The 24,331-nt window shown below is 36.5% G+C and overlaps 4 protein-coding genes across 4 annotated transcripts; 3 read left to right on the top strand and 1 right to left on the bottom strand.

Moving 5' to 3' along the window:
* The first annotated feature begins 1,410 nt into the window (after window positions 1-1,410).
* Window positions 1,411-4,702, top strand: LOC136235186 (acyl-acyl carrier protein thioesterase TE3, chloroplastic-like). Its single transcript, XM_066024742.1, has 5 exons — window positions 1,411-1,737; window positions 1,836-1,936; window positions 3,281-3,390; window positions 4,125-4,220; window positions 4,311-4,702. Exons 1-5 carry the CDS (start codon window positions 1,547-1,549, stop codon window positions 4,428-4,430), a joined length of 618 nt encoding a protein of 205 aa, XP_065880814.1. The 5' UTR covers window positions 1,411-1,546; the 3' UTR covers window positions 4,431-4,702.
* Window positions 4,703-8,264: 3,562 nt separating this feature from the next.
* On the top strand, window positions 8,265-9,203 carry LOC136235183 (universal stress protein A-like protein). Its single transcript, XM_066024736.1, has 4 exons — window positions 8,265-8,526; window positions 8,616-8,707; window positions 8,792-8,910; window positions 8,986-9,203. The coding sequence occupies exons 1-4, from the start codon at window positions 8,331-8,333 to the stop codon at window positions 9,062-9,064; spliced, it is 486 nt and encodes a 161-aa protein (XP_065880808.1). The 5' UTR covers window positions 8,265-8,330; the 3' UTR covers window positions 9,065-9,203.
* A 147-nt stretch (window positions 9,204-9,350) lies between these two features.
* LOC136235172 (universal stress protein A-like protein) lies at window positions 9,351-10,354 on the top strand. Its single transcript, XM_066024725.1, has 4 exons — window positions 9,351-9,662; window positions 9,742-9,833; window positions 9,903-10,021; window positions 10,110-10,354. The coding sequence occupies exons 1-4, from the start codon at window positions 9,413-9,415 to the stop codon at window positions 10,183-10,185; spliced, it is 537 nt and encodes a 178-aa protein (XP_065880797.1). The 5' UTR covers window positions 9,351-9,412; the 3' UTR covers window positions 10,186-10,354.
* A 98-nt stretch (window positions 10,355-10,452) lies between these two features.
* LOC136235163 (endonuclease 2) lies at window positions 10,453-12,051 on the bottom strand. Its single transcript, XM_066024714.1, has 9 exons — window positions 11,944-12,051; window positions 11,700-11,874; window positions 11,503-11,610; window positions 11,374-11,429; window positions 11,204-11,287; window positions 11,028-11,120; window positions 10,840-10,907; window positions 10,672-10,745; window positions 10,453-10,591 (listed from the first exon to the last, which is right to left on the bottom strand). The coding sequence occupies exons 1-9, from the start codon at window positions 12,049-12,051 to the stop codon at window positions 10,497-10,499; spliced, it is 861 nt and encodes a 286-aa protein (XP_065880786.1). The 3' UTR covers window positions 10,453-10,496.
* Between the last annotated feature and the right edge of the window lie 12,280 nt (window positions 12,052-24,331).

The raw sequence follows: 24,331 nt of genomic DNA, 5'->3' as shown, positions 1-24,331 counted from the left end.
CCTAATTATATTAGATATAAAATTGGATAGAAATCATGCTTGTTCTTCTATAAACCTCACTTAAATAATTTTATGCAGGTCATTTTTAAAGTAGATAGATTGTTTGTAAGCTTCCCAAAGCTAAAATCATTAGCTAGAATTAGATCCAAATGATGATGCAAACATGTTGGAAGAAGGTTTTAGTTCATTGATGATGCAAACATGTTGGAGGAAGTTGATGAGGTAAAATCTTGTTTAGATTAATTTATTATATTTTTTTTTATGTAGTGGATAAACGGTAGTTATAATTTGTAACTGTTTTTTTTATTCTATAAGAACAATAAGAAGTGGTTACATCCTAATTATTATTTTCATGATTAAAAAGCTTATTTTTTTATTATTATAAATACCCATCGTCTGAGATGTAAAACAAATCTACTGAATATCAGATTTTAAGTTTACTTTTCACATACTTCTCCTTCTTCTCCCTTCTTTATATTCGGCATTGATGCTCTTCATCATTAACTTGGATTCTTACATAAATGAGGGAGTAGTCCTTCTACAAGCTGAAGACAATCTTAAAAGTTGGTGGTTATAAGTTGTTTCTCTCACATTAGATGATGCACGCATGATAATTTGTAAGGTTTTTTTTAATGAGAATTAATATCTTGTTTTATTATATATAGCTTAATAATTGAAAAGAAATTCGGATTAGGTGGTACAAAACACCGTTAGACATATGAATGCTAGGATTGGAAATATGAAAGGACGTTAAGGTAAGAGTTTTTTACATGTTTTATTGAGATGCTTCCCTATTCGTAATGCTTAAAGATGATGTAATGGAAGAAAATTTAGTTATGAATTTAATGCGTTATAACTGTTTTACTATTGATCCCGTTGCAAGTGAAAATATTTTCCAAAACATATGACATTGTAAATGAATTGGTCAAGAAAAGTGACCAATGCCAAGCAAAGAAGCCATGTGAATGAGACATATAGGGAATGAGACAAAATGTATATGTTATTGAGGCAAAATCAAGTCGCTCGTAAGTAAATGAGTTAAACCCAAACTTGATTTGATGATATCCATTTGAATTTACAATAGGTAAAAGTATGTTTTTTTTTTTTTTCTAAACCACATGTATTTTTTATTGAGATAATTTTGTTTGGGATTTAGTCACAGTACTCATCACTTTTTCATGCAGATGTATTTAGTGGGAATTGCATCTGATATCCGTTTTCACCAACTCAATATACAGTGCCAACTGAACTATAACCCGTCGTAGTAGGTAGATATAATCCATAGGTAAGTAAGGATATGTGTATTATAAGAGGAAATGGTTTTTGGTAATTTAGAAAAAAGAAAAGAAAAAGAATAACAGAATAGAGATGGGCCGAATGAATTTCGGCTAAGCTGAACTGGAAAAGCCCTTGAAAAATGACATTTTAGTGGGTGCACAGCCTTTACATGGATTGTAACGCCCAATTGTAGAAATAAAGAAGGGAAGCATTTCTTTCTTTCCCCCCAATTCATCAATTTCTCATCTTCATTTCCCAATCACAAGCCATGTCGTTACAGGCAGTTGGAGTTATCAACCCACCCCACTCGGCGCTTCCCTTCTTGTCGACCTCTCTCCGGCCTCCATTTTCACCATCCTTTCGAGTTTCCCGCTCACCTATGCCGCCACTTGTTCGATCACTCCCCACCGTCAGGAGCTGCTCTGCATTATCGTTTCTTGATGTTAAATCTGGCAAAGGGTACTTGATTAAAATTTTTCCTTTTCCTTCTTTTACCCCGATTAATTGAGTGTTTCCTCGTAAAATCCACGGACAATTATTGGAAATTTGACTTGTAGAATGAGTAGCTTCTTTGCTGTTGAACTCAAAGTGCGTGATTACGAGCTGGATCAATACGGAGTTGTCAACAATTCCGTTTATGCGGGTTATTGTCAACATGGTATCTTCTTTTTCTTTGCCAATTCATGTCAAATTTAGGTACAATTGTATAACTTGCTGCTTTGGTAGTTTCATCATCTTCCTTTTTATCATTGGCTATCACATTTTGGAACTATTAAATGTACGGGCTTAGCGTTATAGACTCCAAGTTGCCAATTAGTTTGCTCAATAGCTTCTTTGAGCCTTCAGAAGTGAAGTTGGTTAGATGCAAAATAGCTTGCTTGAATGTAATTTATATGTATGAAAAACACGAAAGATAAAATGGCTTAAAATTTGGATCGTGAACTCGAGGAAGTAGCTGGATTCATAATTCTATATTACTATTCGAAATCAACTTTCAGTAAGCTTATTACTCTTCAGACTATGCTATTAGTATTATCAGGTGTAAATCCACTGGTTAGCATATCTTACAGCCTTTTGGACTCATCAATGTTGACCATCATTAGCTAGCAATAGTATATCTGCACTGAAAATGTCCACATATATACATTTTATTTGTTTATTTATCTTACAGCCTTTTTTGTTGTTGCTCAGTTAATCTTTTCTGTGCTTTCTGGTTCTTGTTTTCTGATAAAAATATCCCAAAATAGTTTTTGATTGAACTTTCCAGAAAGGTATATATATGCTCCCACCTCTGGAAAAACTGCCCAGTTAAATCTATGTCTATGATGAGCATTCCACGTCCTCACTCTAGTTTATCTTAAATTTGAATTAATAACTGATCCTGCAATTTTTATTCATTCTGGAGAGATTTTTTTTGTTTGATGTATTTGATCTCAATGACAACTACTATGTTAATGGGTTAGAGGATGACTGTACATGTTTTCTAATGCTTACTCCTATACCTTACAAAGCAGATTAATCTGTTTATGATTAATCTAATTATACAGTTGTATCAAAGCTGGACATGAATTTACGAGCTGGTCATCTATAGTAGCAGTTTAGGTCACTTCTAAATTTTTGAATGCTGGCTCGGGAAGGCAGGGAGTTCATATTTAGTGTCTTGGGCTTTGTCATCATTATGTATATATTACAAGTTGAAGACAATTGATTATTGTTTCTACTGAATTGTGGAATCTAAATAGTAATGAATTTGATCATGCTAGCTGAGTATGTTGTGGTTACAGGTGGTTTGAGAAAAGTGAGGGTTTGACTTCTCTTTTTTCCCTGTAACCTCGAATAAGAAATGGAACTGCAGCTGAAATGGAAATATCTACCATGGCGTCGCTGATTGTAATGGATTTGAATAACCATATTTTCTCTTAACTGCCTATAAAGTAGCTTGCTTGGTCAAATTTTTATGATCATCTAATATATAGTTGCTAAGTCTTACTATCTTTGGCAGGTCGTCATGAACTTTTGGAAAGGATTGGAGTTAGTGCTGATGCTGTTGCTCGAACTGGCGATGCATTGGCACTATCAGAGTTGTCACTCAAATTCCTTGCTCCTCTAAGAGTATGCCTCTCTCCCTCATCTTTATTTTCTCGAACTACAAAACCATGTATTACGTTGTAGAAGTAATTTACTCAATTTTAGATGTTAACACGAAAGCCCTCTTGAATTCCCTCAAGTTTTCTTGTTCTTCTAGGAACTTATCTTTGAAGTTTAATGGTAATTTGTAATACATCACCAAATTCTCCTCTACACTTTTATAATTGGAAAATCGTAAGTGGTTTTATCGAATATGATCCTCTACTTTAAATAGATGAGAATTTTAGGTGTATAAGAATAATTATTCTTATTTGTAAAACTTCTAAATAGTTAAATTCTATAAATAATAGAACCCTCGAATTGTAAAACTTCCAAAATAATTCAAAAGCATTAAATAGAATCTTATAGAAAATAAGATCTCTAATATTTGGCAAAGAAAAGAGACCTAAACCCTACTGCAATATTAAAGATGAACATTGATTTTAAAATTATAGCTTTAAAATCTGTAGCAGATAGCAGGCTTCTTCTGCTGGGATTATCCAAATTTCATCATCGTTTTTCGTATGCATTGTAAAACTATGAACAAAACTGTCTTACACAGAAAAGACATTTGCTTGATTGTGAAGGGCATCAGTGCTTATTCATTGAATACAATGCACTGCAAATGATGAAAGCAAGAAATGATTAATTATTTAAAAGATACAATATATGTATGTTTTTTTATTATCCCTTTTGGAATTGGTTCTTTGTTTTGGTAGAGTGGAGATAGGTTTGTTCTAAAGGTAAAGGTCTCGGGCTCCTCAGCTGCTCGGTTATACTTTGAACACTTCATATTCAAGCTGCCAAACGAAAAGGTATGTTTCATCAGCCATGTCCTCATTTCTAGGTTTGTCATCTATATGCTTGCTTGCTTGCTAAGTTAGCTGAAATGGGCAATTTTTCAGCCTATTTTAGAAGCAAAAGCCACAGCAGTTTGGCTTGACAAAAATTACCGTCCTGTTCGCATTCCATCTGAATTGAGATCGAAATTGGTTCAGTTTCTCAGACATGAAGAATCTAACTAGCTCTACCATACAAGAAATTTGCTACTTGTCACTATTACATTCTTGTGAAAGAGGATGAATGCAATATGATTGTTAAAAAAATATTAAAAAAAACTAGAAAAAGTGTTGACTTCAACAGAATACTGATAGAACTCATCATATTTGTTGAGTTCTTTTATGTTTCTATAAAATGCAAAAGAAGGAAGTAACTCTTGGTGTGCATGTAGCCTCAACAAATTATGTTCCAGTTCTCCCTTGATATAATGCACTGAATAAGTCATTTTAGCTGCGACGGGTTTGCATTATTCCCTTTCATGATTTTCTTTATTTACGAGTTTTGGAAATGAGAGTTTATGATTTGCACATCTTAAATTCTGATATTCAGCAACGAGTGTATCATTATTTGTTAAATAAACCTAATAAATTTTCGAAGAATTAACGAGTTATTGGGAAGTAATTATGATTAAAAAAAGCAATAGAAACAAGGATTGATGGTAGAGATTGCATTATCCGCGAAAGCCGGCACTACCGACCCTAATAGGATTATTCGAACCTTGTGCAAGAGTAAAATGGTTTGGGGACGGGTATGGGATCCAAAAAATTAACCATGATGTACTCCTTCGGGTACCTGCTACTTGTTACCTGCAATATATCAGAATGAAGATTTTTTTTTTTTGGTTACTCAAAATGAAGATTACAATGGTATGAAAATAATATATTTACTTTTAATGTGTTTTAATTTCTTGATAATTTGAATAATGTTCAGTATTTGGATGTAGAATGTTTGTTAAATTTATGGATGGTTTATTACAGTTATGTTTTGTTAAATTTGCAATTTATTTGTTTTATGTGTTAATTTTTATCGGGGTAAGAATACCTGGGTAAGATTCAAAAGGTATACTCGTTAGGTAATGAGACGGAATAGATAATTCAAAAAATAAATAAATAAAGGTATGGAATAAGTATTATTCGCGGATTTGCTAGCCGTTGCAATCCCCAATTGATGGGATCATGGATTTGGCTGCTGATAAATGGCATTGCCGAACCTCCTGAATGGTAAATGATTAATAAGGAGTCCACTCTCTAGATACTTCTTTCTAGCTAGCATTGCAATTACTTGGATTTGTGAGCAAAAAACAATAATAGGCCATCAAATATAATGCTTTCTTTCCTTTTTCTGTATTATTACCCGTATAATCTGCTTGCTGTTGTAACTCAATAATCAATAATTATTGTACTCCAATTCTAGAATTGGAATCCGTATATTAATCCTTTCTCCCACCAATTCCAGATGAATTTCTATTTAGCAAATAATAGGAATTGTGTTGAAGGATATAATCAAGTCTTATTGGTTCTTGGCTTTGTGTTATATTATACTAGTTGGTTTTTTCTATTTCTAAAAATATACTAAAGGGTGTTTGAGTTTTATTAAAATCAACTACTTAATCTGTCCGTCCATTCATAATTTTATTTGTCAAAACTTTAGTATAAAAAACTTAAATTTTATACTAAATTGGATAATATAACTGTATTATTACTATTTCTTTTTATATTTCAACTAATATAATTGAAAAGTTTTATAATGTCTAATTAAATAACACATCCCTAAATCAATTAATGATAGAAGAGTAAACTTGTCATTTTGTATAAAAGTGAACATTTTATTAATCAAATTATAGATAAAGAGATTAAGTATTGATTTTAACAAAATTGTACTCTATTATGCATTAATGAAAATAAATGAACTGATTAGTAATGAACATATAATTAATATTGTACTCCCTCCATTCTATTATATAGGTCATTCTAGCAAATTAGTTTTTTCCCTAAATATAAGTCATTCTAGGATTCCAATGCTTATTGCCCAATAGTGATATGAGAGAGAATTATTTTTTGTATTGGTACATGTGTTTTTTAATATTCCAATGCTTATTGTCCAATAGTGACATGAGAGAGAATTTTTTTTAGTTAACCAATATATTTCTTAATTTGTGTGAAATACCCTACAATGACTTATATAATGGAATGGAGGGAGTAGCAAACTTTTGGAAAGCAGTTAAAATGGAATAATAAGAAAACTAAAACGATAATAATTACAAGTTGTGAAAATTAATAACAAGGAAAGTTATGTTTTGAAAGTAAATATTTATGCTTATGAGGGGTAAATTTCATCTATGGTGTACAACATTTACTCTATTTCACACTTTGATGTACAGTTTTCAATTTGTCTCATTAATATGTACGAACTTAGGGATGACCTCCCACTGTGGTGTATAGCCGGTAAAAATGACCAGTCAACGCGTCACCTCACCATTTTTTTACTTTAATTATACACACTCCATATACAATTACCAAAATACCCTTTATCAAAAATAAATAAATAAATAAAAATACACTCTCTCTCTCCTTGTTCATCTCTCTCTTTTCCATGGCTCATTTCTCTCTCTAACTTAAGAATCTGCCAAGAAATTCGGATAAGTGCTCTTAGCAATCCCAAAACTTTCTGTTCTTTTTTTCTTAACAATTAATTTAATGAACTTTATAGAAGCAGCAGCAGCTCAAACAGTTTAGTAATGGGAAATTTTTTTGTGGTAGAGTTGGAAGGCAGGTCTTACAGATGCAAGTTTTGCACTACCAATTTAGTCCTTCCTCTTGATCTTGTCTCCAGCTATCATTCCCCCAAATTTTTCATTCCTTTAATCAATTCATGCTATTCTAATTGAAATTATGCCGCAGGGGAAAGGCTTACTTCAATACCGTGTACATTTTTTCAGATAGTTGATTTGGCACCTAGGCTTAATTCTAAACAGTTTCAAGCATTGGGCACTTTTAGTTATGTTAGCGGTCTTTGTTATCCAAATTTGAACTAACGAAATCTGCCCAGAAATTCATCATTTGGGAATGCTTTAGGATGGGTCGGAAGAGCTTGAATCGCCTTACGCTTCGAACTTCTTATTCAGTTAGATCTGTCTAAATCATCATATTCAGCAAGCTTCATTCTTAATGTAAAAAGCCTTGATGGCACATATAATTACGAGAAATTGAAAGAGAGTTAGAGAGAAAAGTGGAAAGAGGGCAATGGAGAAAGAGAGTTAAAGAGAGAAGGCAATGGATCCCCCATTTGTTATGGCACATATAATTACCAGAAATTGAAAGGGAGTTAGAGAGAGAAGCGGAAAGAGGGCAATGAAGAAAGAGATCGAGAGACACCAATTGAAATGGAAAGAGGAAGAAAGGGTATATATGTAATTTTATGTTAAGTGGTCAAATATTGACTGTTTGACTGGTCAAATGGCTGATGTGGCATGTTGACTTTTGTGTTGACCGGTCATTTTCACCGGCCGTACACCACAGTGGAGGTCACCCATAAGGTAATAGATATTAATGAGACAAATTAAAAGTTATACACCAAAGTGTGAAATAGGACAAATTTGTACACCATAATTGAAATTTATCCTGCTTATGAGCTCACTCTGCCATTCTTTTATCTGAGAGAAGGTTCGTATGACACTTAAGATGATATGAATTACAAGTTAATCAGCTCTTTTAAATTATACTACTAATAATTAAATAAAATTGAGATGATAGACAGCTTTCACTTTTTCTCATTAAGAAATTAGAAATTGTTGAATTATTAAGGGCCCTCCCTGGTTGGACAGTCTTGATTAAAAAACTGATTAATCTGTTGTAATCATAATCATAATCATCCATCAATTCACTCTCACTTTGATTAGGACAAATAGATAAACTCTAAATCTGTTGAATCTCAAACTACAACCCTGGTCCTGCCAGCACCTGATAATTATCTCTCGTTATATTTGGAAACGAAACGCAAAGTGTTGCTTTTATGGACAGAAACGTGTAGCCTTGCTTGGTTATAAAAAAGATGAATAATGCATAGGTAGTAGTAAGTAATAAGAAATGGAAGAGACAGGGAAGAAGAAGAAGAAGAAGAAGGTAATGGTGGCGATAGATGAAAGCGAGTGCAGCCAATATGCTCTTGAATGGGCTCTTGATTATTTAAAAGATACCATCCTCAACTCTCATCTTCTCATCTTCACTGCTCAGCCCAATTCTAACTTTGGCTTTGTCTATGCTTCTTCTTTTGGTTCTGCTCGTAAGTTTTTCTAATTCCCCCCCCCCCCCCCCCCCTCCCTTTTTCCATCTCCATTCGCTTTTTAAGTCTTTTCCTCTGCCTGCCTGCAGCTCCCGAATTGATTGCATCTATGCAAGAAAATCAAAAGAAGATCGCATCATCTCTACTGGAGAAAGCTAAACAAATTTGCGCCGACCATGGGGTATTTTTTGCAGTTTAATTTTAATTTAATTAGACTAAGATTGATATTCTATGTATCTAATTGAAAAAGTTAGTGTTGGCACAGATTGTTGCACAGACATTGACAGAGATCGGAGATCCTAAAGAGAAAATAAGCGAGGCAGTAGAAAAGCTTGACGTTGAACTTCTTGTTCTAGGCAGTCACAGTCGGGGTGCTATACAGAGGTTAGGTATTTAATTAGTAATAATTTTATGTATGTTATTTAAGGTGCTTAATTAGTGATTAATTTTGTTGAGCAGGGCTTTCCTGGGAAGTGTCAGCAACTACTGTGTTCACAATGCAAAGTGCCCTGTTCTTGTTGTCAAAAAACCAATTTAATTAACAATTTCCTTTAATTATATAGAATAAAGATAATTCTGGTTGGTTGGTACCCAGAACTTTCAACTTATACCTGTCTGTCTGTATTCTTATGGTTGTGCGATTTGTAATTATGATATAACAGCGACGTCGTTTCATATCTTTTTTATTTTTTATTTTTGTAAAGACAAAAATCTATTGAATATAGTAAAAATAATTTGGATAAACACTGAAAATATAGGAATCGTTGTGGCCACTTTTCCACATAGTTGACTGACAGTTATGAACTAAAAAAGAAAAATCTCAACTACCAGTTCAGTTCAGGAGACGAGGCTAAAGTTAAAACATGTTACTTATAACGTTAATAAAATGAAACATACCCGGTGTCTGGGAAAGAAGAAGAAATCGTTTAGGTGTAAAATGGCAGAGTGGAAAGTGATGGTAGCCATCGATGAAAACGAGAATAGTTACTATGCACTGATGTGGGTACTTAATAATCTTAAAGAAACTTTAATGGAAGCACCTCTTTACATCTTCATGGCTCAGCCACCTGCCATAGACAACCTCACTTTTGCTGCTTCACTTGGCTCTGCTCGCATCTACTCCTCTGTTTCTTCCGGTAATACCCTTCATCTTCATCTTCATCTGTGACTCTTTCAATTCACTTCACTGATCACTTTAAACTGTAATATTGGCAGCTCCAGAATTGGCTAAATCTGTCAAACAGAATAACCAGAAGCTTGCGTTGGCTTATCTAGAGAAAGCCAAAGGAATTTGTGCCAGTCGAGGGGTATATGCTTGCCTATACTTCCCATCTTACTGACCACAGTTTGAATCATTTTTTTTTCATCTTTTTCAGGTGAATGCAGAGATAATTACAGAAATTGGTGATCCTAAAACGGCCATATGTGATGTCGTTCAAAAGCTAAATATCAGTATGCTTATTATAGGGGAGCGTGGCCTTGGAAAAATTAAGAGGTTTGTTTCCTCTTTGATTCTCCTTCCTTACAAAAACACAAAGATGATCTTGTCTTTTTTACTTGTATAAATTTGGGTATTTACGCAGGGCTATACAAGGAAGTGTGAGCAGTTATTGTGTTCAATATGCCAAGTGCCCTGTTCTTGTTGTCAAGAAAACGTAACAGTCATCACTAATCTGTAATCATGTTCTGAACTTAGATTTAGATTTAGGTTGTTTCATTATTTCGAGAGCATGTAAATTATGTGTTGAACTGGATTTTTCACAACTCTTTGTTGATTGCTAGGCTTTGAATGTTCTGTTCTGTTATAAAATTATTACTTCTAATAGCAGTTGCAGTTTGTACATTATTACAAGAAAACAGTGCTAAAATCAGAACATACTTTCTATTGTGTTACAAGCAATACTTACCATAGTAATTAAACAGTTTTTGAGAAACAAATATGAAATCATAATCTAATTAGAAAGAAGGAATCACTGGAAAATCCGATTGAGAGTGGCTGCCAATCTCACACCACCTTGAGCTAACCGTAAATGAACTATCGGTTTTCGAGACAGGAAGTAATCATCTGAAATTTGAACAGCTTGTTGTTAGCATTTTCTGACTTGTAAAACGAAAAAGGTTTGGTTGAATATATGGTTTAATTACCTTCTAACACTGATCCTTCACTAGCTCCTTTGTATGCCCAATCACATGCTGCTTTTATACCTTCAGATGCATATCTGTTCAAAGTAGACATCCAGTTTTATTTGAATCAATTAATAATAAAAGCAGCTCATTTAGAAATTCTTATTGAGAACAAAAAAAAACCCATACATGTCTGGGCAAGCTTTGTTGTTACCACGGCAGATCTCCCATCTTGGAACTAGATCTGACCATTCTCCCTGAAATTGTATTGTATTGTATTTATGAAAATTTTCAGAATATTCTGTGCTAAAAAATCAATCAATTAATGTCACAAGTACATATTGTGGTTAAACATAAGAAGGAACTAGGAAGAGTACGGTGATATTTTTTTGAATTGCATCAACCAAACCATCTGCAATGGAGTTGTAGAACCTCTCTTCATCTGTCTCAATTATACTATTATCCCAGACCTGTATGAAATCTGTATGGTTGAGCATATATAATAAAGGACCAAAAAAAAGTAAAGTTTGGTTGAATGGGAAATTGAACTGACATGGTGAAGAAGTTGCTTCCTTGTGTACCAATGGACATCAATTGTATTGCCTCCCTTGTCCGAAGTGAAACCCACATGAAGAGGCTACATATTGTGGAAGGAAGCTTAATATCATATCATAGTAAATTAAACTTACATAATTTGGATGTTAAAATATATATGTAATGTACCTGATGAATATCTCCCATAAAATGAGAAAGGAAAAGTAGTGCTTCTGTGAGATTATCTGAGTATTCATTTGGCTTGTTAGTTAATAAAGATAAAATCTGAGTAATGAAAAAGATGTATGATGTTATTACATTGGTATTGAGATGAAACAGTTTTGTAGGTAAGAAGTTGAGAAGTGTAATTGTTAATTGCACCAGCAACACACCTTCCTTTTTCCCCATCTTCATCCTTGCAATCCCCTCAAGTAACAAAAATGAAAATCCTTAGAATTAAGTAAATTAGAAGTTTATCTGAAAGAAAAAGAAAAAGAAAAAGAAAGAGAAATTACTGCTGTAAATATAGGAGCAAAGAGAATCAGGGGTATCGATATAGTGAAGAGGAGAAGACCAGCGATAACGGAACTTGACACGATCTGCCCATGAACAATAGCTGCTCAGATCATTCTCTGCAGACTCCGGCAACAGCTCCTTGACAGCGTCTGCTGCTGCTTGGCTTAACCTTGACTGCACCAACTCAATATAAGAAAACAGATACATGTATATGAATATTTGAAAAGAGAGAGAGAGAGAGACCTGAGCAATCTTGCAGACTATGAGATGGCCATCAATGCCCCATCCATCACTCACTACTACCAGAATGCATATAATAAACATGAAACACCAGCAGTCATACCCCTTCATTTTCATTTTCATTGGATATTCGATACGTTTTTCAATGGTAGCTATATAAACATGTACTGAGGTTGGTGTGAACTCCTTGAAAAGGCAACTTCTTTAATGTCTGCTTCTTTCCTAATCCCCTCTCTCTCTATATATAATATATGTTCACACTCCCTTCTGCTTTTCTATTTTTTCATAAGTGTATCCACCGCCGACAGCAGTGGCTATTCACTTTCGCAGATGGTTTGCACCTCTATGGGTGGAACTGCTGGCCACGAAAATTCTTTCCATCCCCAAACTATACAACACTAACTTAAAAACAAAAACTTAAAGCTTCTATTATAATAATAATAATAATAATAAATCCAAATTTGTTTATCCCTACTGTTTTCAAATAATATTAATTTTGCACCTACCTTATAGAATTTTTGAATAGATTGCTTTGCAGGTATTTCGCCCATTTGACCCATTATGGTAAATTAGATCTTTCAAACATCAATTATAAATAAAATCAATTATAAATAAAATGATTTTTTGTGTTAGTAAAATAGTTACAACCAATTTTTTCAAAATGTCAACATTAAGTCAGACTCATATAAGTTAATTACAAAAAAAAAAAAAAGCTTAAAATATTTACTATGTTATTAAAACGGTTACACACAGCATATCAAAATAAACAATTTTTTTATAGTTTATTCAATTTCTTAATTCGAAACTTGTCAAACACCCTTTTAGATGGATCATCTTTCAATTAAAACGATTTAAGATCCATAAACATTCAAGTCAATCTTAATTGATATAAATAAAAAAAATAGTTTATAAATAAACTTGTTTAGAATGTTTGATATCGCAGTTAAACCATTGCGATCAAAACTTGCAATTGGTACGGATAAAATTAACTTTTTTTAAAAACAAGATGAAATTTTACTATTTTATATGTAAATCTATAGTTCAAATAAATTAGTACTATTAAAAAACGATAATTTATTCCTAAAAAAACAAAGGATAAGAAAATATTATTAATGCAAAATAAAATGAAATGATGTATTTCAGTCGATTGGGGCAAAACGCGATGATGTATAAACTTCGTGGTTGAAAAGGAATTGGATGAAGATTGGCACATATGGAGAAGAATCCACCTCAGAATAAAATGGAGATTCTGTTTTATGAATTTAAGGTAAAATAATGATAATTTGTACATACTTGCAAATGCTAGATGCAACATTTGGATTTGCAATAATATTTTCACCATTTTAATTAAGGCCAAGTTATATGATAATCCGATCGGCTTCAATGAATCCAATTATTATTAATAGTTTGTCAAATCTATTTACAAAGACAAACCTAAACAATAACATCAAATCTAAAAGTTTGTTAATAACTTCTGAATATGTTTCGTTATAAACAACATATTTTTAAATATATCGTTTGACGTATCTATTTAGTCAAAATTTTGGTTAAGGGCATATTTATCTTTAAAAAAAGTAACATAATATCATTCATTTGGAATACCTTCAATTCACCTTTTAATATGTGTAGTGTGACCCCACTTAATAAATAAAATAGTGAGACTTCTTATAATATGTGTGGGTCCATATTACACATTGCAAAATATGGATGAGAGGTCATCCATTTGACATGAAAAAGCAGGTGCTTCTAATACACGTATATCAATGAAACACTTTTGTCCTTATAATGTAACCGTCGAAACCACGTGGCCCAATCAAAAGAGGTTTTAAATATCATGCACATTCTGACCCACATCACACACCATGATTAGCGAAATTAGAGGGGCACCTGTTGTAGTCGTTATTGATCTTCCTATTAAATGACCATCACGTGACCCTATACTCATATTTAATACACACAATTTAGATCTCTTATAAAGGTATATGATGCGTAATTTACATGTACATACATGTGAAGGTAAGTGCATCTTAATAATATATTTAGGGATGGCAACGAGTATTATACCCGCAGGTACCCGGCACTACCCGGTCCAAAATGTAAAAAATTGATCAAACTTATAAGCGATATAGATATTGATTGTACCATTTATAACATGAAATGTAAAAAAAGTTTGACTATCAATATTGGATGTATCTTTTCTATTTTGTCCTCGTAGTTTTAAGACGAAACCTATCTGACCAAATAAATTTGTTAATCGCTGTTAGATTTATTAGAATTTATTTAACAGTGATTAATAAATTCATATCATCAATCAATCCATCTATCTTAGCCTTAGATATACTTTTATATATTAGATCACATTTGTGCCAATGAGAGTTGAATCTCTTTCTTGTCCTTTATCTAAATTTTCTGTATTAAAAAAATTATATTTGTCTTGGAAGTTTTAGAGGGTGTTTATTTTAGTTGTTCGGATGAGCGTTTAACTTTTCACTCCAAACCGCAGAAAATATAGCGTTTGGTTAGGTTTATATAACCGAAGCGTTTAAACATTTTCTCTGGAAACTGCAGCGTTTTGGAGCGTTTCACGAAAAACTCATATTTGGAGCTTTTCATAAACAGTTGTTTGTAGTTAGTTGTTATTAACATAATGATTCTTCTTATTTCCACAAAATATGTTTATTCCTTAACATTATTTGTATTTCTACAGCATAATTATCGAAAAAACAAGGTTTTGTTGCATTCAATAAAATTTTATTTTACTCCAACATTTATAGCTAGGAGCAATTTTACGATTAACGTCTAAAATGTGCAATTATACCTCTAATTTTGGTAGGGTAAATTACATACGTGGTGTACAACCTTTACCCGTAATCACACTTTGGTGTACAATCAAAATTTTGTCACACTAAATTGTACAACCTTTTAGTGACCTCCCACTAAAGTGTAAAGTAAGTAATTTTGACCGGTCAACGCCTGGTCAATGCTCCATCTCATCACTTTTAACGGGTAAATTACATACGTAGTGTACAACCTTTACCCTAAATCACACTTTGGTGTACAACAAAAATTTTGTCACACTAAACCGTACGAACTTTAGGTGACCTCCCACTAAAGTGTACAGCCGGTTTTTATGACCGGTCAGAGTTGCCACATCATCATTTTTCATTATAGCATTAAAAAAAGTGGGACCCACTCTTTATAGAATTACTAAAATAACCTCATCCCTTATAAATTTACTAAATTACCATCATATTCTTCCTTCAACCCATATCTCTACCATTTCTCTCTCTCACTCCTCTCTCTCTCTACCATTTCATCTATGCTATTTACGTGCCTTAGGAATATTTCCCGGGAAGGACCAAAACAGAAAAATTGATAGACAAACATGAAAAAAAATCCAATAAAAAGAAAAAATAGCAGCAACCCACATAACGATGGGTACCCATAATTCGAGCTTGTTTTCATCTAACAATTCCTTTTCTGGTACATGAAGGCGGTCAAATCGCAGATCAGGTCGCCTTGAGGTCTCGAATTGAGGAATAGATGGCTCAGGAAGCTGTATCGACAACTCTTCCTTTCTCTTCGTAGGGAAAGACCTAGAATCCATGGCCCTATTTATCCAAAAGAGACAAACATAAAACAAACAAACACGATTAACATCAGTGAGAGGGGTCTTAATGACCTGCATAATTTGGACGACTTCAGCCATGGAAGGCCTGCTTGATGGAATATGAGATGTACAAACGAGGGCCAATTTGAGGACAGGCAACACTTCATCTTTAGGATAATCCCCCATGCTATTATCAACGCATTCCAACACATTTCCTTCCTCAAATACCCTTATATGATCATTTAGTATCACCACATTGTCCTTAATTAGAAAAAAAAATAGATGATTAAGCCTTGCATTGTCAAAGAAGATCCGATCCTGTGAAATTTCTGACTATTTCTGAATCCATCATTTGGAAAGCTTAATATTTCAGGTCTGTAAATGGTGTTTTACAAATTGGGAATTTGCTGTCTCTATGACTGCAAATGGTAGAGAAAGGAGTGAGAGAGAGAAATGGTAGAAAGATGGATTGAAGGAAAAAGATGATGGTAATTTAGTAAATTTATAAAGGACGAGGCTATTTTAGTAATTCTATAAAGAGTGGGTCCCACTTTTTTAATGTTATAATGAAAAATGATGATGTGGCAACGCTGACCAGCGTTGACCGGTCATAAAAACCCGGTTGTACACTTTAGTGGGAGGTCACCTGAAGATCGTACGGTTTAGTGTGACAAAATTTTGGTTGTACACCAAAGTGTGATTTAGGGTAAAGATTGTACACCACGTATGTAATTTACCCCACTTTTAACCTCCTAACAAATAAAATTGGATCCTACCTAATACTAAATGACTAATTTACCCTTAATTATATTTTTTTTTATTTTTTACTTTTTTTAATATTTTTTTTTCTCTCTCTCCCTTCCGCCGAAGCCTCTTCCACTTCTCCTCCTTCTTCTTCTTCTCTACTATATTGAATCCAGAAAACCATAAACTATAAAAACCAAAAACAGAAACATAAAATAGATTATAATATTTGGATTAAACTTGAAATTAAGATTGAAAATCAAGGGTTGGAATTCATTTATCGTTCCGCCATTTTCTCTCTCCCTTTTGCCGTTCATTTTCTCCGTCTTTGGTTCCGCCATTTGTCTGGTCGGTATTCATCATGGCTCCACCTCCGTCTTCATCGTCGCGACTCGTCCGCCGTTGTTCATCTGCTGTAGCTGATAGGGGTATTTTACCCCTATCTTTTAGCGTGATTTACGGATTGATTTTGGATAAAATAAATAAGTTTAATTACAAAAATAAAGTGTTTTGATAAAATAAAGAAATAAAAATAAATCTCGTACTTTCAGTTAATTTTCCTCGTTTTTGATTAGTTTAGGAAATAAAAACGTCAAGCTAACTCGGCTCTCAAGATTTGTATTTCAGGTACGAGAAAGGAGCAAAAATCCACTCCATACGCGGGGTGTATAATCCTCTACGCGGGGCGTGAAACATAGTGTCGGTAATGATTGCCTTATCCGCAGAAGCCATGTGGAGTGGAACTGACTCAGCATACGCGGGGCGTATGCCACTGTACGCGGGGCGTATGACACATGTCGGCAATAATTGGCCTAATCCTGAAAGTCAAACTGCATTGTCTCCCAGAGTCAACTCTCCATACACGGGGCGTATCACCATATACGCGGGGCGTAAAAGACAGTTCTTCAACGTAAAAAGATCAGAGACTCTTTTACGCGGGGCGTACTTCAGCTATGCACGGCGTAAAAGCACCAATTCAAGCAATAAAACTTTAGAGACTCAAACACGCGGGGCGTACAATCCTTTACGCAGGGCGTGCTTGAGACAACAAGACAACGAATTGGTCCACATGCAGGAGATTTCTGACGGAATGGGAATTTATGCGGGGCGTATCATGGGATTTCTGCACCAAATAATATTGCTCCATACTTGTGCTTTGTGAAATTACAAACTTGCCCTTGTTTGATGTCTATAAATAGGAAGCTCTTGAACTTCATTTGATACCAAGAAATAATTACACACTAGAGAGCAAACTATACTTGTTTTGCTACTTGTTGTAGTATAGATTCAGTTTTTGTAGCTAAACTCTCCACCTCGAGAGCTTGTTCGGTTGTTCCAGCATTCCATCGAAGTTCCGCTCCACCATTCATCACCAAGCTCGAGAGTTCCACCTCCACGACCTAAGAGACGGCTTTGAGTCCGGTTAGCTAGTTTCAAGGGCGGATTCTCCCCTTTTACGTGCTAATTAGCTTGTACTCTTCCTATGTACTAGGCTTGGTTGTATCCCATTTATATACATTTCATATTTATAATTTCATGATTTATAATCTCTATTTCCCTTTACGTGTTAGTATTTGCTACTTGTTTTGATATTGATAATTGACTATTGTGTAGGAGAACGCGATTTCCGACGCCATTCGGGTTATCTTTAGGGAGTTATATAGGTGTTGCCCTACCGGAAGTGACAAACCGGAAACCGTAGGAATTGACAAGCCACGGAAATTATGGGCCCTAGTTTCTAATTCCCCCGCATTAGACACGCCTTGACTATGAATTACGTAGTCTAAGTGCTTCACGGGTCGGTCCTACTATACTTAGTCGTCTTTGCAAGAGTAAATTATTATCCGTATACATTTAGAGTCATTATTTATCGCGGTTATAACTTATCAATATTCATCCCACTTCATAGGATTTTAGCTACACAAATCTGAGTCGCCAATAGTTAGGATAATGGTGTAGTTGTATCTTGCTTCACCCCAAAGAAATCGCCGCTTAAATAACATACGAAACCGAGTCGTCTAATACTTGTAATTATAAATCCCGTGGATTCGATACCCGGTCTTAACCGGATTATTACTTGATACGACGGGGTACACTTGCCCCTAAGTAGCCATAGCATCTAGTAGAGTTAAGAACATTTAAAAGATCACATCCATATTCATAGCACATTCACCGCAATACACATTTAATCGCCATTAGAAAACTCTACCTAGGCGCGTACGCTATCAAGTTTTTGGCTCCGTTGCCGGGGATTTATAATCTCCTACAATATTAGACAAAAACATTTCATTGTTAGTTTAAGCATTCTTTTTGTATAAATTGTTTATATATACTTTGACTAACATTATTCTTTCTTGTTGATAACCTTTTATACTTCTTTTTACTTTATGCACACCCGATCGAAAAGTGATTCTCTTATTCCTATTGATCTCGAAATTGAACGTACTCTTTGTAGGATTCGAAAAGAGAGAATGGCAAATCTCAACGATGAAGCTAACCAGCCCGAGATCAACCAAAGGGCGCCGGAACAACCCGTGAATAACGACCGTAATGGTGAAGGCAACGACACGCGTTCGATGTTGGAGATTCTTGCTCCACATCGTCCTCAAATCCACCACGGAATCGTTGCCCCCACCATTCCGGCCGACACATTTGAAATAAAGACTAGCATGATCCAATTAATTCAACAATTTAGTCAATTCGGAGGGGAACCCCATGAAAACCCTAACGAACACCTTGATAAATTTCTTATGTGTGCCGAAACGTCACGGCAAAATAATGTTCCAGTTGAGGCCGTCCAACTAAAACTATTTCCTTTTTCTTTGACAGGACAGGCGTTGGAATGGTTGCACTCGTTAGAGGCGGGATCGATCACATCGTGGAAGGAACTCGAGAAGGAGTTCCTATCTTACTACTTCCCGCCCTCTAAAACGGTTAAATTGAGAAAAGATATCACTTCCTTTCGGCAACTTGGATACGAGGCCCTCCACTCAGCTTGGGCTAGGTTCCGAAAGCTGCTCTGAAGCTGTCCCCATCACGATATCCCTAAGCATGATTTAGTAAGTACTTTTTATCATGGTTTAACACCTACTAATCGTGCAATCGTTGATTCCACCGTAGGTCGGGATTTGTTTCGCAAATCGGCAAGCGAGGCGTATGAGCTCATTCACGAATTAGCTAGGAAAAGTGTCCAATGGCAAGAAGATCGGCTTGTCGGACCTTCACAGCATCAAACCTTTGCCGTAGAAGACGAGGCTCCCACAATCTTCATGATCGAAATGAACAAGAAACTTGACTCGTTGATCGCCCAATTAAGCCTCAATAAAAGTGTACAGGTCCTGATGAGCACTCACTGTGGTGGAGACCACGATGCGTTTAATTGCCAAACCGGTAGCCCCTTCGCCGGCGATGCCGAAAACGTAAGTTATATAGGAGGTAACCAAAGGTATAATTCCCATCCGAACTCCTATTCTCACCACAATAATAATAATAATAATAACGGTGGATGGAGGCCTCGGTACCAACACCCAAACTTATCATATGGCAATAATAATAACGTGTTGAGGCCCCCATCCGGCTTTGAGCAAGAATTTTGGGAAAACGGGCTCGGGCAATCACAAGCCGCGCCCGGTAATCGAAACGCTCCACCTTCCAACAATGTACACGACCAATCGGTCAGGTCCTTGTTGAAGGACATATTAACCCGTCTTTCCGATAGCGAAGTGTTTTGTAGGGATCTTAGCCGCCAGGTGGCCCACCTAAACCGTCAACAACAAGAAAGGCCACTAGGAACCCTCCCGGCAAACACTGAACAAAATCTGCGGGGTAAGAATAGGGAATCCGGACAAGTGATAACGCTCCTCAACAATAGGAGTTCGGACCCGTCAAGCTCCAACGCGGACGTCTTGCAATAAGCCGCCATATAAGAAAGTCGAGCTACTTCGACTCAAAACGTAGCATCGGTTTGAATTCCTCGAACCACTTGTCTATATGTATTATAAACGTTATCTGCTTTCTTTATTTCGCATTATTGTCTTCATTTTTACTTTATTTTATTTTCTCCCTTTTTCTTTTATTTTCATAAAATCAAAAGAAAAACAAATCCCACATTAATCCAAAACTCTTAAAATACGTGGGGCGTACAACCCCTTGCGCTCCGCGTAGTTGTGTGTCTGCCCCTTTTTACTTAATAAAGGACACACTACGCGCGGCGTACCTGAATTTGCGCCCCGCGTACGTTTTTCCTAAAAAACGCTCTTGTTTAATAAATGCCACGTAGAGAACACGCGGGGCGTACCCTAGGGTACGCCGCGCGTATCCTCGGGGAGTTGTGAATCACAACTCCCCATGGCAACTCCCTCTCTCTCCAACTTCCCATCACTCCTCTTCCCTATACAACTTTCTCATTTCCACACTCCACCTCCTCTTCCAGCCAATCAATTCCCATCCTTTCAAATTCAAATTTCCAACTTCCCTCCATAATAAATTTTCATTAACTACCCCCTTAATTATAAATTAATAAAAATTAAAAAGAGTCATAAATAAAACATAAAAATCATAAAATCAATTAAAGATCATTAAACACTCATAAATCCAAAATTCAAAAAATCAGAAAATTACCAAAAACCAAAAAAAAAAATCCGTCATCATACGCGGGGCGTAACCCCATTTACGCCCCGCGTCTCCGCCCTTTTTGTCATAAAAAAGGAGCAGGAGGTCCGATACGCGTGGCGTAACCCTAATTACGCCGCGCGTATCTCACCGTTCTTGCGCAAAATAACATCAGGGGGAGGGATACGCATGGCGTAGCCCCTTTACGCCCCGCGTACCCCTCTGGGAATCCGAGCTTTGCTTGGATTCCCCACTTCTCCCCTATATATATCTTCCCTTTTTCCCCTTTCCTTCCTCACAACTACCCCAACTCTTCACAACACTCATCTCCCACTCCCTCTTCATTCCTTTTCCCTTCTTCCTCATACAATCATGACCCGAAGCAAACGAGCAGCCGTTAACACTCCCCTCGACCAACAAATGCAAGCTCGTCGAGCTCGCACCACTCGCTCCTCCCACTCCACCCAAAATCAGCAACCTCCACCTCCCGAACGGGAGGAAACTCCACCACTCACCCGCCAATACCGGGCCCCTTTTCATCTCCTCACCGAGGAGGAGGCCCAAAGGTATGAAGATCTTTGTGCCGCCACTATCATGGAGCTTCCCTATATCCAACGAAGCGTGCTTGATCAATATGATTTAGGCATTCCCTTCGAAGCTCGCCTCCGTGCCCTCGGTTAGTACGACATCTACTCTACGCATCGACGGGTGTACCCATCACTAGTGGTGAAATTCTACACCACTCTCACCTCCAACAACGTCCCCGGAGCCGCCCTCTTCAACTTTCGCCTCCACAACCGCCCATTTTCCATTGACACTCAATGGCTCCAACACCATTTCACTTTCCAAACGGAGGGAGGCAGATCCAGTTGGCCCGACGGCGTTGTGGCTTATGAGTTTTGGGCCTCCATTACGGGGTCCGATGACTATCACGTCTCCAACCTCCGCCCATCTCTCATCCGTGACCATATCCTCCAACTTCTCCACCGCTTCATTTCATTTTACTTTTCGGGGAAGTCCGAGGCATCTAAGGTCAACAAACACGAACGGTTGGCCCTCTACTGTTTTGTCAATGGGCTCATCTATGACCTTGCCTATCACGTGGCTGTTCACCTCCATGCCACACCCGTCCGGAAGCGGGCCAAGCTCGGTTTTGGCCACCTCATCACCATCTTCGCCCTCACCACTCTCGGTGAAGCTGCCCTTGATCGCCTTCCGAGCCTTTTGCCTCGACCCGTGGATAAGAATGCCTTTAAGTCTCTTAACCGTTCGACCTCCGGCCCGGGCGAGACCTCGGGGGCAGCCAACTCCAATGCGGAAGGTGACTCGGACTCGAGCTTAGGTCTCAATTTTAGTCCTCCACCCCTTCACGACTTCAATGCCCTTTACGCTCGGTTGGATATCTTGGAGGATAACCAACATCGTGATCGGGCCCATTTTGACACCCGCTTCGACACCATTGAGGCACAACAACGTGAGGACCGGGCTCATATCGACTCTCGTTTCGATGCCCTCACCGCTTCCTTCGCTTCCTACTTCAACCTCCATGGCAATCCACCTCCACCTCAACCATAGTTCCATTTCTTTTTGTTTTCCATTTTCTTTTGATGTTTTGATGTTTTAATGTTTTGATGTACTCTCTTTTTATTTTCTAATATATTAGTTATTTCCATTTATGTTTCGTGCTATTTTTGCGTTTATTTTTGCTGTTTATAATAAATCTACGCAGGGCGTACCCCATGGAATGCCCCGCGTACCCCTCATTTTCATGCGTAAAAAAGTTCAGAAACTCAAACACGCGGGGCGTTCCCTATTACGCCCCGCGTATTTGAGTCTCTAACTCTAAAACCAATAAAAACACCACCTTACGCAGGGCGCCCTCCCTATTACGCCCTGCGTCTTTGAGTCTCTGACTCAAAACGCATTAAAAATGCCGCCCTACACGGGGCGCCCCCCTGGGCACGCCTCGCGTAGGGCCCCTGATCACTAAGGGTCTTCTTCTTTCCCTTCCTTAGCTTTATTTTTGTTTTTGTTTTAGTTTCTTTTTGCGACGCCCTTGGAATAGGCGTCATTTTAAATAACGTGGAGGGATGTGCAACCCCGTACTTAACGTTTGTTTTGCACTACCAAAAACAAAAATAAAAATTTACTAACAACAAAATAATTAAACTAATTTATTGACTCTTTTAAATTTTCCCGACACGTTATCCCTCCTTCGGAAATTAATTAAAGTTCCGTTATTTGTCATCAAAAATAAAAACGTCGGAACATAAAGGACTGATTCGATTAAGAAATTTTAGTCTTGATCTTAAAGTTAGGGAATTTGTGCAAAGCTTAGGTTAGTACTAAACTAAGGCATTGAGTCTTAACCCTAATGTTATCTCCATAATGAACTTTAAAAAGGCAATAAAAACGGGATAGTTGAGAATTTAGCGAAAACTTGATAGTACACAATTTAAACCCGAATCTTTGTGAGGTATTTTTGAGCCTAAAAGAGTTCGTACGAGAACTCTAATTCTTTCACAATTTTTCGAGAGCTTTGACTTCACTCGACTCATAGAATTTGCATCCAATACCGGGTTAAGTAAACTTATTGTGGTAAAAAGGCAATAGATGATAAACCGAACCCACTTAGGCTAATTTTTCTTAAATTATTTTTCTCGTTTTCACTGAACATTAGGAAACCCCCTCGAGCCTATTAACCAACTTTTTTTTGTTAATACCCTCTTAACATTTAACCATTTTTCCTCTTGTTCAATTACCGACATAATCAAAGTGCACTCGAATTACCCGAAATAAGTCACGGCCTTAGCAAATGAGCACCATAAGTTTTCAAAATATTGTTTTTGTGCCTCTGTCAAAACAAAGGATACGATAAAAATAAAAAGGCATTCTCAAGCTCCACCCGAGCAATTTTGAAGTACGTCTTGTAAAATTCGCCATGGCCGAAATAAGCAATGATACGGTGCAATCACAAAGCGGTATTTTTGAACTCGAGTTTCTTTAAACTAACCACTAAAGTAGCCACCCACATTACAACCCCCCCTCCGGGTTCATTTTTAATATTGCCTAACCGTATTTTAGGAGGAAAAACCCGGATAAAAATGCAAATTCGACATGATCTGGAGTAAGTGCAAAGAAGAGTGCTAAAACACCGACCCACCTAAAATTGAGCGTAAGAGCGAAATCCCTTGGTGAGGTACTATCGGGTTCTCAAAAGATAATCAACCCCCGTTAATATTGCCTATTAAATCTTGATCATGGAGTTTCAAACAAGTTTTTGTACTCAATTGTTTGCGTAGGTACTTACCGAAACCTTTGCACAAAACCATAACTTTGAAATCACGCACTTGGCAAAACCAACCTTCGGTTTGTTTCTTAATTTTCTCAATCCCTTGTCTTTCGATTTCTTTTACTTGAGGACAA

Source organism: Euphorbia lathyris, chromosome 1 (genome assembly GCF_963576675.1).
Source record: "Euphorbia lathyris chromosome 1, ddEupLath1.1, whole genome shotgun sequence".
NCBI classification, from domain to species: Eukaryota; Viridiplantae; Streptophyta; class Magnoliopsida; order Malpighiales; family Euphorbiaceae; genus Euphorbia; species Euphorbia lathyris.
This window is presented reverse-complemented; position numbering and strand designations above follow the sequence as displayed.